Source organism: Pristiophorus japonicus, chromosome 22 (genome assembly GCF_044704955.1).
Source record: "Pristiophorus japonicus isolate sPriJap1 chromosome 22, sPriJap1.hap1, whole genome shotgun sequence".
In the NCBI taxonomy this organism is placed as follows: domain Eukaryota; kingdom Metazoa; phylum Chordata; class Chondrichthyes; family Pristiophoridae; genus Pristiophorus; species Pristiophorus japonicus.
Genome location: NC_091998.1, coordinates 10,073,042 through 10,086,609, shown reverse-complemented (window position 1 = coordinate 10,086,609; position 13,568 = coordinate 10,073,042). Strand labels below are relative to the sequence as shown.

General features: G+C 44.1%; 1 protein-coding gene across 1 annotated transcript in view; it reads right to left on the bottom strand.

Moving 5' to 3' along the window:
- Positions 1–487: 487 nt before the first annotated feature.
- Positions 488–13,568, bottom strand: part of fut11 (fucosyltransferase 11 (alpha (1,3) fucosyltransferase)) — a 34,149-nt gene continuing 21,068 nt past the window's right edge. Inside the window, exon 3 of the mRNA XM_070865603.1 lies at positions 488–2,584. Within this exon, the coding sequence (XP_070721704.1) occupies positions 2,440–2,584 (145 nt within the window). The 3' untranslated portion in view covers positions 488–2,439. The remainder of the gene's footprint in view (positions 2,585–13,568) is intronic.

Genomic DNA, 13,568 nt, shown 5'->3' with positions numbered 1-13,568 from the left:
TGCAGAATTTATATTGAAAAATAAAAATAAGGACAGTGTAATGTATGCACCTGTAAGGATGCTCACAGGTTTGTAGAGCTGTTGACAATATCTGAAGGGGCTGCTCCTCAAATTCTGGTTGCACTTCAGTCCCACGCTCCTGATCTTTGGGCACCCTGTGCGGAGGGGAGTGGGCAGGGTCGGAAGGCCTCCTCATAGGACTGCTCCTGGGCATGGCCAAGAGGGCCATCAGCCGGTCCAGGCAGCGGGCGGTCGTTCAGCCCGACTGCCTGCCTCTCTTCCGCGGTTACATCCGAGCCAGGGTGTCCCTGGAGATGGAGCATGCGGTGTCCACCGGTACGCTCGCGGCCTTCTGTGAGGAGGCCACTAGAGGACTGGAGTGCATCACACCCCCCCCCCGCCGGCAACCAAATTTAAATTTAAATTTAATGGTTAAAGCTTAATTTGTTTTAATTTCCCAGTTTTATTGCCCCCCCCACCCCCTTTTAGCCAGGTGGCACTTGTATAATTTATGTTTTGGTGCCCAAAAACAAAAAAAAACAAGGGGGTACCTGAAAAGATTTTTGGAGTGTGTCCCCCCGCTTTAATCAGGGGGCAGTTGAAAGGATTACAACAAAATAGTTGTAGAGCTGTTGAGTTGGGAGTGGCTTAGCCAGTCACGTAATGTTCACAAGATTCAATAAAACCCCAGCCACTTGGGTTCAGGGGATCCACGATGAGGCGGTGGCTGTGAGCCTGGTGGATGAACTGGTAATGTGTAGTGTGCTTGTTAAACCGTTGCTAATAACTAGTTCTTAATAGCAATGTGTTGCTATGAATTCTTAAGCAAAGAACCCATAAAGCAAATACAAATAAATTACAGATAGAAAGCACTGATTTCAAGAGATGACTAAATTACATTTGCACGTGCTGGTCCAAATGACCCCTTCAACCTCTAACCCTGCTTCACCAGAAGACCACACTTGGACTCGACACCCCACATGGCACTGCGATGGCAGATCGGCTTGTGGAACAGAATTCAAAAGAAACGTTGTGTTAAACTTACATAAAACCTTGGCTAGACCACACTCGGAGTACTGTGCTCAGTTTTGGTCTCCGTTTTAGAAAGAAAGGATATAGAAGCACTGGAAAAAGTGCAAAAAAGATTTACAAGGCTGATACCAGAACTGAGAGGGTTCAGCCATCCGGAATGACTAAACAGGCTGGGGCTCTTTTCTCTAGAGGTGACCCGATAAAGGCCTTTGAAATTATGATGGGGTTCAATAGACATAGTGTTTCCACTTGTGGGGGAAGTCCAAAACTAAAAGCCATAAATATAAAAAGAGTCACCAATACATCCAATAAGGAATTCAGGAGAAACTTCTTTACTCAAAGTGGTTAGAATGTGGAACTCGCTAACACGGAGTGGTTGAGGCGAATAGCACAGATGCATTTAAGGAGAAGCTAGTTAAACATATGAGGGAGAAAGTAATAGAATGATATGTTGATAGGGTGGGAGGGTTATGTGGAGTAGATACTTATTGGGCCAAATGGCCTGTTTCTGTGCTGTAGTGTTCATATGAACATAAGAACGTAAGAAATAGGAGCAGTAGGCCATCTGGCCCCTTGAGCCTGTTCCGTCATTCAATAAGATCATGGCTGATCGGATCTGATCTTGGCCTCAAGCTCCACTTCCCTACCCGCTCCCCACAACCCTCGACTCCCTTATCTTTCAAAAATGTGTCTAATTCCATCATAAATATATTCAGTGACCCAGCCTCCACAGCTCTCTGTGGTAGAGAATTCCACAGATTCACGACCCTCAGAGAAGAAATTCCTCCTCATCTCCGTTTTAAATGGACGGCCCCTTATCCCTTATGACATTCCTTTATTGCTTCTTTTTTTTTTAAAAAGCGTTAACCAGACTGAAAGGGAGGTATTGTAATAGTCACAGTGCAATTTAAAGACGTTTATCCCCGCATACAGTGCAGCTGGAGAGAAGCCTGAGGGAAGGACCGGTGCGTGCAGAATCACTAGCCTCCATTCCGCTTGCATTTCATGCTCGGCACATGTTTTACGGATTTTGCGACGGCACTGTTGAACTTTGACCCAAACCAGATGTCCCTCAAAAAAGTCAAAATAAGTTTTAAAGCTGCTAGTTAGCACCATTTAACAAAACGGGCAAAATAGTGTTTTGCAAGACTACTGGATTCCTGCAGCATTTTCAGTTTGCGCATTTCCTTTCTCCCCTGAAATACTGTCTATTTTTGAGGAGGTTTTGGCAAGATGAATTTGGAGAGTTTTTGAAAAGTATAAAGTTGTTAAAAAAAAGTGTTTTCAATAAAAAATATATCTATATATAAAAAGAGTCCATAAAGTTCATGATAATTGAATTCACCAAATAACACACAAGTGGTATGGTTTCTCCAGCAGCAGGCACAGATATCTTTAGTCTCAGTGTCAAAGTCTGCTCCTCTTCATCATCAGCTGATGAACGTAATCCCACAGTTTACTTGGGTCGGTCTCATTTCGGTGAATCATAGCAGTCAGGGCTTCAGCCTGGTCGACACTCTGCCAGTAATCTTGCTGCCACATTTGTTTCCAACTGTGAAAAAAAATTAAATAGTATCAGCCAGTTATGTGGGGGGAGGATCAACAAGAAGTAGTTGGGTCACCAATCCTGCAGAACGATCGCAGGATAGGAAATAGAAGAGAAAGATTGGAGTAGATTGGGGCTTAGAAGAATGAGCGGTGATAACATTGCAACATATTAAATTCTGATATATACCATTTACAGCAGACACCTCAAATCGCTGGAGAAATACCACCAACGATGCCTCTGTAAGATCCTATAAATCCCCTGGGACGACAGACACATCAACGTCAGTATTCTCGATCAGGCCAACATCCCCAGCATGGAAGCACTGACCACACTCAACCAGCTCTGCTGGGCAGGCCACATTGTCCGCATGCCGGACACAAGACTCCCAGAGCAAGCGCTCTACTCGGAACTCCTGCACGGCAAGTGAGCCCCAGGTGGGCAGAGAAATGTTTCAAGGACACCCTCAAAGCCTCCTTGACAAAGTGCAACATCCCCACCGACACCTGGGAGTCCCTGGCCAAAGACCGCCCTAAGTGGAGGAAGAGTATCTGGGAGGGCGCTGAGCACCTCAAGTCTCATCGCCGAGAGCATGCAGAAAACAAGTGCAGGCAGCGGAAAGCGCGAGTGGCAAACCAGACTCCCCACCCACCCTTTCCTCCAATGACTGTTGCAGGTGGGACAGACAGAGACTGTGATTCCCGTATTGGACTGTACAATCACCTGAGAACTCACTTTTAGAGTGGAAGCAAGTCTTCCTCGATTTCGAGGGACTGCCTACGAATGAAATGATGATGATTATATTCTGAGGGAGATTGACAGGGTAGATGTTGAGAGGTTGTTTCCCCTGGCTGAAGAGTCTAGAACTAGGGGGGGGGGCACAGTCTCAGGATAAGGGGTAGGCCATTTAAGACAGAGATGAGGAGGAATTTCTTCAGTCGGAGGGTTATGAATCTTTGGAATTCTCTGCCCCAGAGATCCGTGGATGCTGAGTCTCCGAATATATTCAAGGCTGTGATAGATAGATTTTGGGAGTGTAGGAGAATCAAGGGATCGTGCGGGAAAGTGGAGTTGAGGTCGATGATCAGCCATGATCTTAGTGAATGGCGGAGCAGGCTCGAAGGACTGTATAGCCTACTTCTGCTCCTAATTCTTGTGTTCTTTTCGAAAGGCAAATCTCACTGCATCCAACTGAACCGCAAACAATTCCAGGGTTTCCCGCTCTACTATCCTGCCTGGAGTACATTCCACGTGCTTTGTGTGAAGAACTTCCCAACAGCAGTCCTACATTTGCATTTCCCCAGCTTGAGCCTGTCCTGTCACTGTGGTTTCGATTAAAAAAAGGGACATTCTAGATTGACCTTCTCCATACAATTTATTACCTTAAATACCTCTATTAGAGTGCCTATTTATCAAGACTGAAAAGTTCAAGTTAATAAGTCTTATGACTTAATTAGCGATAACCATTAAAAGAAATGCATGTAATTAGTAGAATTTAAAAGCCTCTTGGCTATTTTCAGATTCTCTTACAGGTTAAGCACTGTATTTGAAAGAAAAGTTGAAAGTAATTGCAGTAGAAGTGGACATTGAGTTTTGGAATCGCATCTCATCAACTAGTTATAACTTAATGAAAATGTAGGGAAGTTTCAAGCTTATAACTTAAACCAGGAAAGATCACATACTATAAACAAGGGTGACTTATAGCGATCAACTGCACTAGATAGTAGAAATAGGTCTTTACTATCCATTCTATCAGAGAACTCAATAACCAGGGAGCCTAGATTTAAAGTAATTGGTGGAAGGATTAGAGGGGAGTTGAGGAGAACCTTTTCCACCCAGAGGGTGGCGTGGGTCTGGAACTCGCTGCCTGAAAGGGAGAGAGAGGCAGAAACCCTCATCACATTTAAAAAGTATTTGGATGTGCACATGAAGTGCCGTAACCTACAGGGCTAAGGACCAAGAGCTAGAACTTGGGATTGGGCTGGATAGCTCTTTCTTGACCAGCACGGACACGATGAGTTCAATGGCCTCCTTCTATGCCATAAATTTCTATGATTAAAACGAGAGTATTACGCAATGACGATCGCCTTTGTAGCAATGAAATATCATATTTTCACAAGGCTATGATTATTTGCAAACTGTACCTCATGCCCCCTCCAGTTCACCCATCTCCCCTCAATCTTCCTGTTCAAGAATTGACACACTCCTCCTCAAACCCCTTGTTCAGCCCCTATCTGAGCAATCTTTTTGAGCCATATAGCCCTGCCTACAACGCATGCTTTCTTCAGACTCCAGATCACCTCTTGCATGCAGCCTATTAGTCATTCGCGATGAATTTTCTTTGGGTTTTTCACCAAACTTAAGGCAACGGAGCAGGCGAAGGCCTGACGAATTTCATCCCCATTATATGCCTGCCCTCTGGAATCCCAGCCCAAAATCCCTACCCCTCGCTCTTCAAAAACCTACTAAAAACTATTTGGCTGCCCCTTCCCCAGATTTACTCCTATTTTTCTCCATTCACAATGCCCACCTTTTCGCTTTATGCGTACTGAAAGAGTTGCCTCATCGCTGGATAAGTACAGACTGGATATGTCACAATCATTATTCACTCAGGATGCACACTTAACATTGCTGTGAGCCCAATACCACAGGACTTGCCCTGATCATCAACCCCCACATGATTATTAGTGAGGATGATAAGCACAGGGATAGACTTCACGATCACAACGGCAATGTCAGATTCCAGTTTACAACAACAACTTATATTTATATAGCACTTTTAACTTAGTAAAACTTCCCAAAGGACCTCACAAGAGTATTATGAGACAAAAAAATTTGACACTGAACCACACAAGGAGAAATTAGGGCAGGTGACCAAAAGCTTGGTCAAAGAGGTAGGTTTTAAGGATGTCTTAAAGGATAAAAGAGAGGTAGAGAGGCAGAGGGGTTTAGGGAGGGAATTCCAGACAGATTAAAAAAAAACAGACTTGCACTTATATAACACCTTCACAACCTCAGGACGTCCCAAAGCAATTTACAGCCAAGGGAAGTCTATAGCTAAAGAGTATACGGTGCATTTACAGGACAATCCACTGTAACAAAGCCCACCATTTTGTCCTTGTACAAGATTGTGTTTGAGTAGATCAATTGAATAGGATAGGGAGGGCCAGGGGCCACTCTTACAAGTGATGTAAAGGCATAACAAAGTTAGATCTTAAAAGGTTCTTCTTTTCCCAACAAATAGACGACTTCTGGAACAGGCTGCCGGCTTGAATGTGGGGTGAATGCTTGAATCGTTGAATTCCTTCAAGCGAGAGCTGGAGCTGTTCATGGCTGGGCAGGGCCCTGTAAGAGGTAGGTACCTTGTAACGTTGGGCCAAAGTAGTCTCCTGGACTAGTTTTGATTGCCCAAGGGGCTCGGAGGGGAATTTTCCAGATCTCCGCCCCCCTCCCCAAATTAATCTGGGTTTTTAATCTGTTTTTTTTGGCCACTCCCAGAAGATTACATAGCTCCGGGTGGGATAGGGAGTTTATGTATTGTGATGCGCGGGGCATCACAACTGCAGGAGACATGCCGGATAGACCAGTAGTTCTTCTCCTGTCCATCAGATTTTGTATGTTTGTATGTCCACTCTCTGTTTTACAGAGGGTGAGAGTTACATTTCAACATTTGGTGTGGCGAATTTACGATTATTCTCGAGCTAAGGGAGGGGAATGCTGATTAATCACACAAGAACACTGAATGAATGTTGGCCTTCGACACATTCCAACACTATCATAGAATCGTGCAGGACAGAAGGAGGCCATTCGGCCCATCGTGCCTGTGCCAGCTCTCTGAAAGAGCGATCCAATTAGTTCCACTTCCTTGCTCTATCCCCAAGGCCCTGCTAATTTTTTTTTCCTTCAAGTTCCAATATCCAATTCTCTTTTGAAAGTTATTGTTTTAATAGTTTTCCACCACCCTTTCAGGCAGCACACTCCAGATCACAACAACTCGCTATGTAAAAGAATTTCTCATCTCCCCTCCAGTTCTTCAGCCAATTATCTTAAATCGGTGTCCTTTGGTTACCGACTCCCACCAGTGGAAACGGTTTCTCCTTATTGACCCTACCAAAACCCCTCATAATTTTTAACACTTCTATTAAATCTCCCCTTAACCTACTCTGTTCGAAAGGAAACCATCCCAGCTTCTCTAGTCTCTCCACATAATTGAAGTCCCTCATCCCTGGTATCATTCTGCACCCTCTCCAAGGCTTTGACATTCTTCCTAAAAAGTGTGGTGCAAAGAATTGGATGCAATTCTCCAGCTAAGGCTGATTTATAAAGGTTTAGCATAACTTCCTTGCTTTTGTACTCTATTTCTCTATTTATAAAATCAAGGACCCCATATGGTTTTTCTAACAGCTCTATGAACATGCCTTGCCACCTTCAAAAATTGGTGTGTTAACTCCCAGGTCTCTCCGTCCGACACATCTTTTAAAATTGTACATTGTGATATAACTCATCATTAGGAAGCTAAACTTATGAACAAAGTACATAATTAGACCACATAATTAATCTAGCAGCATGCTGTGCGTCCAGGCAAAGCACTTTTACAGTAATGTAAATACCTGTAGCAAGATTGTGACATATTGCCAAGAGGACACTGACTCAAAACTGCACAATAAGTTATTTTAATAGATCACACCACCTTACACTGCGACTTGTTCAAAACCTTCAACACCCATTAATCGGCATTCACAAAGTGCCCTTTGCCAGTTATTGTGATCTGTATTCTCCCGATGCTGAGACTTGGGTGAATGTGTTGCATTTGGAGGAAAGCACGAACATAGATTTCAGCCAGTGATTGCCAACTGGACAGAATCAAAACCTGGTACATCTGTAACGTTTTCCACTTCTGACAAAAGGTCACCGACCTGAAACGTTAACTCAGTTTCTCTCTCCACAGAAGCTGCCTGACCCACCGAGTATGTCCAGCATTTTCTGTCTATACAGAATCACAGAATGTAACCCCCAAACTATGATAAGAACTTCAGAAATCCATGCAATAAAGAGAATATGAGTTACTCTGTCACTAAGGTTAACATGTAAAAGTTAATGATACACTGTTTGAAATGTCCTTTTTTTTTTCCCCTCATGAATTTTTAAACCGTTATTCTATTTTACTCCTTTCCCTCCTGCCCATTCTTGATTGCCCCCACGTCTCTTCATCCAGCTGGGAGGGTATTTGAGCAGACTTTGTAAGTTCATCACACAACTTCAAAATTCTCATCCTTATTTTCAAATTCCTCCATGGCCTCACCCCCCTCTATCTCTAACCCCATCACCCCCTGTCCAGAGATGTCTGCGCTCCTCTAATTCTGCCCTCCTGAGCATCCCTGATTATAATCACTCAACCCTTTGGTGGCCGTGCCTTCTGTGGTCTAGGTTCCAAACTCTGGAACTCCCTCCCTAAACCTCTCCGTCTATCTTTCCTCCTTCAAGGCGCTCCTTAAAACCTACCTCTTCGACCAAGCTTTTGGTCACCTACCCTAATTTCTCCTTATGTGGCTCGGTGTCAAATTTTCTGTCTCAATACTCCTGTGAAGCGCCTTGAGACGTTGCACTATGTTAAAGGCGCTATATAAATACAAGTTGTTGTTGTTGATTCTGGTTCCAAATAAGCTCCATGACCCAAGTACTGAAGTTTCCATTTCTTCTCCCCACTCCCCTCCCCACTGCATTGACTACCAACTGATAAAATGCTCATACCATGCGTTCAGCAAGTTTGAGATTTAATCTGCTTCTGAATTCAACTCACAATCCACAAGGAAACTGCCTCACGTTTCCTGTTCTGACCCATTTCACCAAGTTTAGGTTGGAATTGGACCCTGGACAATTCACCTGTAAACTGCTGGCACTCTCGAGGTAGCAGCCATTTTATATAAAACGCTTTATTTTTAAATGTCACAGTAGCTATTGGCAAAGCTGCAAACAATACCACACTTCCCAGGGGAAGCCTGTCTCAGCGATGCACTCAGTATTATTAGTGTACACTAACAAGTTCACCTTGACCAGAGCATGCAGTTACGAGATAAAGACTGTACTTTTACAGCTGTCCCTGAAAGGGCCAATGAAAGATTTGTGCATCGTGCATGCTTAGCAATTTGTCATTGATTTCAGCAATCTGAGAAAATGTGGCCGTTGTCAACCAATTTTTGTGATGGGGCTGGGAGACGGAAAAAATTACTCCCCCGTCAAAGTGGCAAGAAGTGTTTAGTCATGATGGTCCGTCCACATGAGTCTGAGACAGGTTTGATGGCAGGCCTGATGTCAATTTTGTATCTTCAACATTATCCTCTTGCGTTTTATATTCTATGGCTTTAATACAAGACCAAAGTTTGTTTACTTAAAAAAAAGACGTATCTACTTATAATTCATGACCTATGTATTTGCACACCAAGGCCCCCTTGCTCCTTTTAAAATCCTACAGGCAAGGTGCATTCTGCCCTCTTGAGCATCCCTGATTTTAATCGCTCCACCATTGGCGGCTGTGCCTTCAGCTGCCGATGCCCCGAGCTCTGGAATTTCCTCCTTAAATCTCTCCGCCTCGCTCTTCTCCTTAAAACCTACCTATTGACCATGCCTTTGGTCGCCTGCCCTAATATCTCCTTATGCGGCTCGGTGTCAAATTTTGCTTGGTAACGCCAGTGAAGCGCCTTGGGGCGTTTCACTATGTTAAAGGCCCTGTACAAGAGTGATCTATGTTCCTCTAATTCTGCCCTCTTGAGCATCCCTCATTATAAATCGCTCAACCATTGGTGGCCGTGCCTTCTGTTGCCTGGGCCCCAAGCTCTGGAACTCCCTCCCTAAACCTCTCTGCCTCTTTCCTCCTTTAAGACGCTCTTTAAAACATCCCTCTTTGACCAAGCTTTTGATCATCTGCCTTAATTTTCTCTTTTGTCAAATGTATCTGTTTTGTTTTGTAACACTGCTGTGAAGCACCTTGGGATGTTTTACTACGTTAAAGGCGCTATATAAATAAAAGATGTTGTTGTGGTACAAATGCAAGCTGTTGTAATTTTGAATCAAAGACTCGATGGGTCGAATGGCCACCTCCTGTGCTGCACTATTCTACGATTGAACTGAATCTCCATTTACCTGCCTACCCTAGTGATGTAGGGAGTCACCCCTCTATTTTTTTTAAAATATAAAAGAGATATTTTGCCCCACAAAATACATGACACCTGCTCTTTCTACATAGTAAATGATCTGAAGAGAGACCAACTGGAGTAACAGATTCATATTTTGAGACTGGAATGTTAAGCAGAGGGAATTATTTTGCTGTGGTAAAGATGACTGCGAAGGCAGTCCACTATGAAGAATGGAAACCTCGATCATGCTCAATTTAAAGTTCTGCCTCCAAATGCTATTATAATATTTGAAATGCACCTTCCGTAGATGGGGTGACTCATCCACCCTGTTGTGCACTGTAGCTCAAATCTATCTCCTTTTAAAAATTGCTTTTCAGAGTCTTCAAATAAACTAATACTGACAATATGATTCAATTAAAGTGCAGCACTACAATACATTTAAAATCAGTTAATTGGCTTCTAAACTGGATTAAGTACTTTAGCTTTCTATGAGTAGTGCAATAACTAATTGCGTTATAGACTGGGAAAAGCTTGAGCAAAGAATGACATCGAGTTTACAGCACAGAAACAGTCCAATGGTCTGTGCCAGTGTTTATGCTCCTCGTGAGTCTCATCCCACCACTCTGCATCTCATCCCATCAACATATCCCTCTATTCCTTCCTCCCTCATGTGTTTATCTAGCGTCCCTTAAATGCATCTATGCTATTCGTCTCAACCACTCCCTGTGGTAGTGAGTTCCACATTCTCACCACTCTCTCGGTAAATAAATTTCTCCTGAATTCCTTATTGGACTTATTAGTAACTATCTTGTATTTATGGCTTCTAGTTTTGATTTTCCCAACAACCCTATTAAACCCTTTCATAATTTAAAAAAACCTCTATCAGCTCACCCCTCACCCTAAGGACAAGGGGTAAGCCATTTAGGACTGAGATGAGGAGAAACTTCTTCACTCAGAGTTGTTAACCTCTGGAATTCTCTACCGCAGAGAGTTGTTGATGCCATTTCATTGGATATATTCAAGAGCGAGTTAGGTATGGCCCTGACGGCTAAAGGGATCAAGGGGTATGGAGAGAAAGCAGGCAAGGGGTACTGAGGTGAATGATTAGCCATGATCTTATTGAATGGTGGTGCAGGCTCGAAGGGCCGAATGGCCTACTCCTGCACCTATTTTCTATGTTTCTATGTTTCTCTTTTCTAGAGCAAAGAGCCCCAGCCTGTCCAATCATTTTGATAGGTATAACTTCTGAGAACTCATTGCTAGTGTGGAAGCAAGACATCCTAGACTCCGAGGGACTGCCCAAGAAGATGAATGCTGTCAGCAACTGGTGACAAAGATATCACCATTTGATTGACTGGCACTGAAATCCACACACAGGCAGCAAGTGGAAAGTTGGGAACATTGTGTGACAATACTACTTAATTTCTGTCGAGCCTGCTTCTCGCTCTCTTGACATGTCTGTTCAACCTTCATTATTTTTTTTAAAACTGGAGATAAAAATCGCTAAAATTTACGTTTCCGTGAACCACGATAACAGGGTGACTTTACGGCGAGGATTGAAACTGGGCCGAGGAAAGCAGACATTAAGTGGAAGGATTCCAATCGACTTTATTATGCAGGAGAGGCAATTTCTTTAATGGACGTTTTAATGAAATGACATCTGGCTGCACTAAATGATGGGTTGATTCACAAGAGTCTGAACATAGTGCTGACTTTCTAAAATTAACAGCCCTACTTTTATAAATACAGACAGGCCAGGTTTAATAGTACGTTGTAGTGGAAAGAGCTCAAATATTTCATCTAGAGAAAAAGCTCTTGCGACAAAAGCAGGTCCCATAAGTATTCATATATTTTGGCAGCCAGTGCACTGCTATTTTGATACAGTACTAAAAAAAAAGCTCCTTGCATTTAATCCGCTCACTTACATCTACATTTTCTATCGGATTAAAGCCCCATGCTCCTATATTTCCGGCCACCAAAGAAGAAAAGACTTGCATTTATATAGCGCCATTCAGGGACTCAGGGCACCCCAAAGCACTTCACGGATAAGGGGTCAGCCATTTAAGACTGAGGTGAGGAGGAATTTCTTCACTCAGTGGGTTGTGAATTCGCTACCCCAGAGAGCTGTGGATGCTGAATCGTTGAGCATACATTACAACAGTGACTACACTTCAAAAAGAACTTCGTTGGCTGTAAAGCGCTTTGAGACGTCAAGTGGTCGTGAAAGGAGCTATATAAATGCTCATCTTTCTTTCACATTCAAGACGGAGATGGATAGTTTTTTGAACTCTAGGGGAATCAAGTGCTATGGGGATCAGGCGGGAAAGTACAGTTGAGGGCAAACATCAGCGCCATGATATTGAATGGCGGAGCACATTCGAGGGGCCGTATGGCCTATTCCTGCTCCTATGTCTTATGTTCACAACCAATGACGTTGTTTTAAAAATAATAACTGCTATTAGTACAGTATTTCAACGGCTAAGAAGAAACATAAAAGTTAGGTAAATTGAACAGCAAACTATCACAGCCACATGGGGAAACCAATCACACACAAGGTGGAGTATGCTAGTCAGTCCCGAGCCCTGGAGGAAACTACAGATGAATCTGCTCAAGCCCTACTTGTGCTTCCTTCTTCCTGCATCATTCATGGTGTTGCAATCAGATTTGACTGCACCATCTATTACCGTAAGTTACCATCCACAGGACCTCACAGAACTCTTCACCCCCTCATTCATCCCTTATGACAAAAGTGGGAGGATTTTCAAGCTTAAATCTCGCATCACCTAATCACGCCTCTTGATTTAGCACGTCTCGGCTACGCTTTGCGGGCTGGATTTTCGGACTTCTGCCGCTCCTGGAGGGCCGGCAACAGCGGCGGTAAGCACTTCTGGGCGGCTAGCTTCCAGCGCCCCACCGGTTTCGAGGGGGCGCGGAGCATTATCTCCCGGAAGTGGCGAGCCGGCATGCAATGCCCCTCGTTGCAACATCGGCTCGGTTTTTGGCTGCCGCCCGACCCGTGGCTGGGATCGCCAGTGGAAGCTGGCGTTCCGAGCTGTAGCGGCCGCACTGAGGTAAGCAATGGCCACCTCGGGTAAGTGCGATTTATGTTGTGGTGGCATGAGTTATGTATTGGGAATGTTTTTGGTGGGTGGTTTTTTTCAGATTCTCTCTCGCCCTCACCCCCACCCCATTTAGCTCGGGATTTACACTTGCTCAGCCGGCCTAGCGCCCCAAAAGAGGTGTGCAACGCCTCCCTTAGCGCTCCGCCCCAAACTCCGGGCCCAGCTGCTGAATTTTGTGGTGGAAGAGGCAGTCCATTTGCCGCCGCAAAATTTACCGCCCTGCTCGGGACAAAGCTACAACAGAGGCGTGACCGAATTTCACCCCTGGGCCAAACTTTGATAGTTTCCTGTAACTATAAAAACAGTAACGTACACTAGATCCTGAGGACTCTACACAGAGATCCTTTACCCTGAACCTCTAACTACTCCCACCAACCTGCCATACCAATGGATCAATGGATGGCTCAATGGCACAAAGCCATTGCCAAATCAATCTTTGACCATTACTCAACACAACAGTTCTACATTTAGCAACTACTCAGCTTTGGGCTCGTCTCCAATTGAATAAACTTGAGCTACAACCCTGAAGTGCAGTCCACCATGATCCTGATGCATAAAATTGATCAACTTCCCCATCCCGTCTAGGTTTTAATATTTAAGGTAACAACTGTTAATGCAGAAGTAAACTGCAGTTTTTGTCGCCCCCCCCCCCCCCCCCCCACTTTATTCAGCTTTCAACAAGCCATTCTGCAAACTCTGGTACGGTTTTATTTAATCTGGTATGTGAAAACTGTA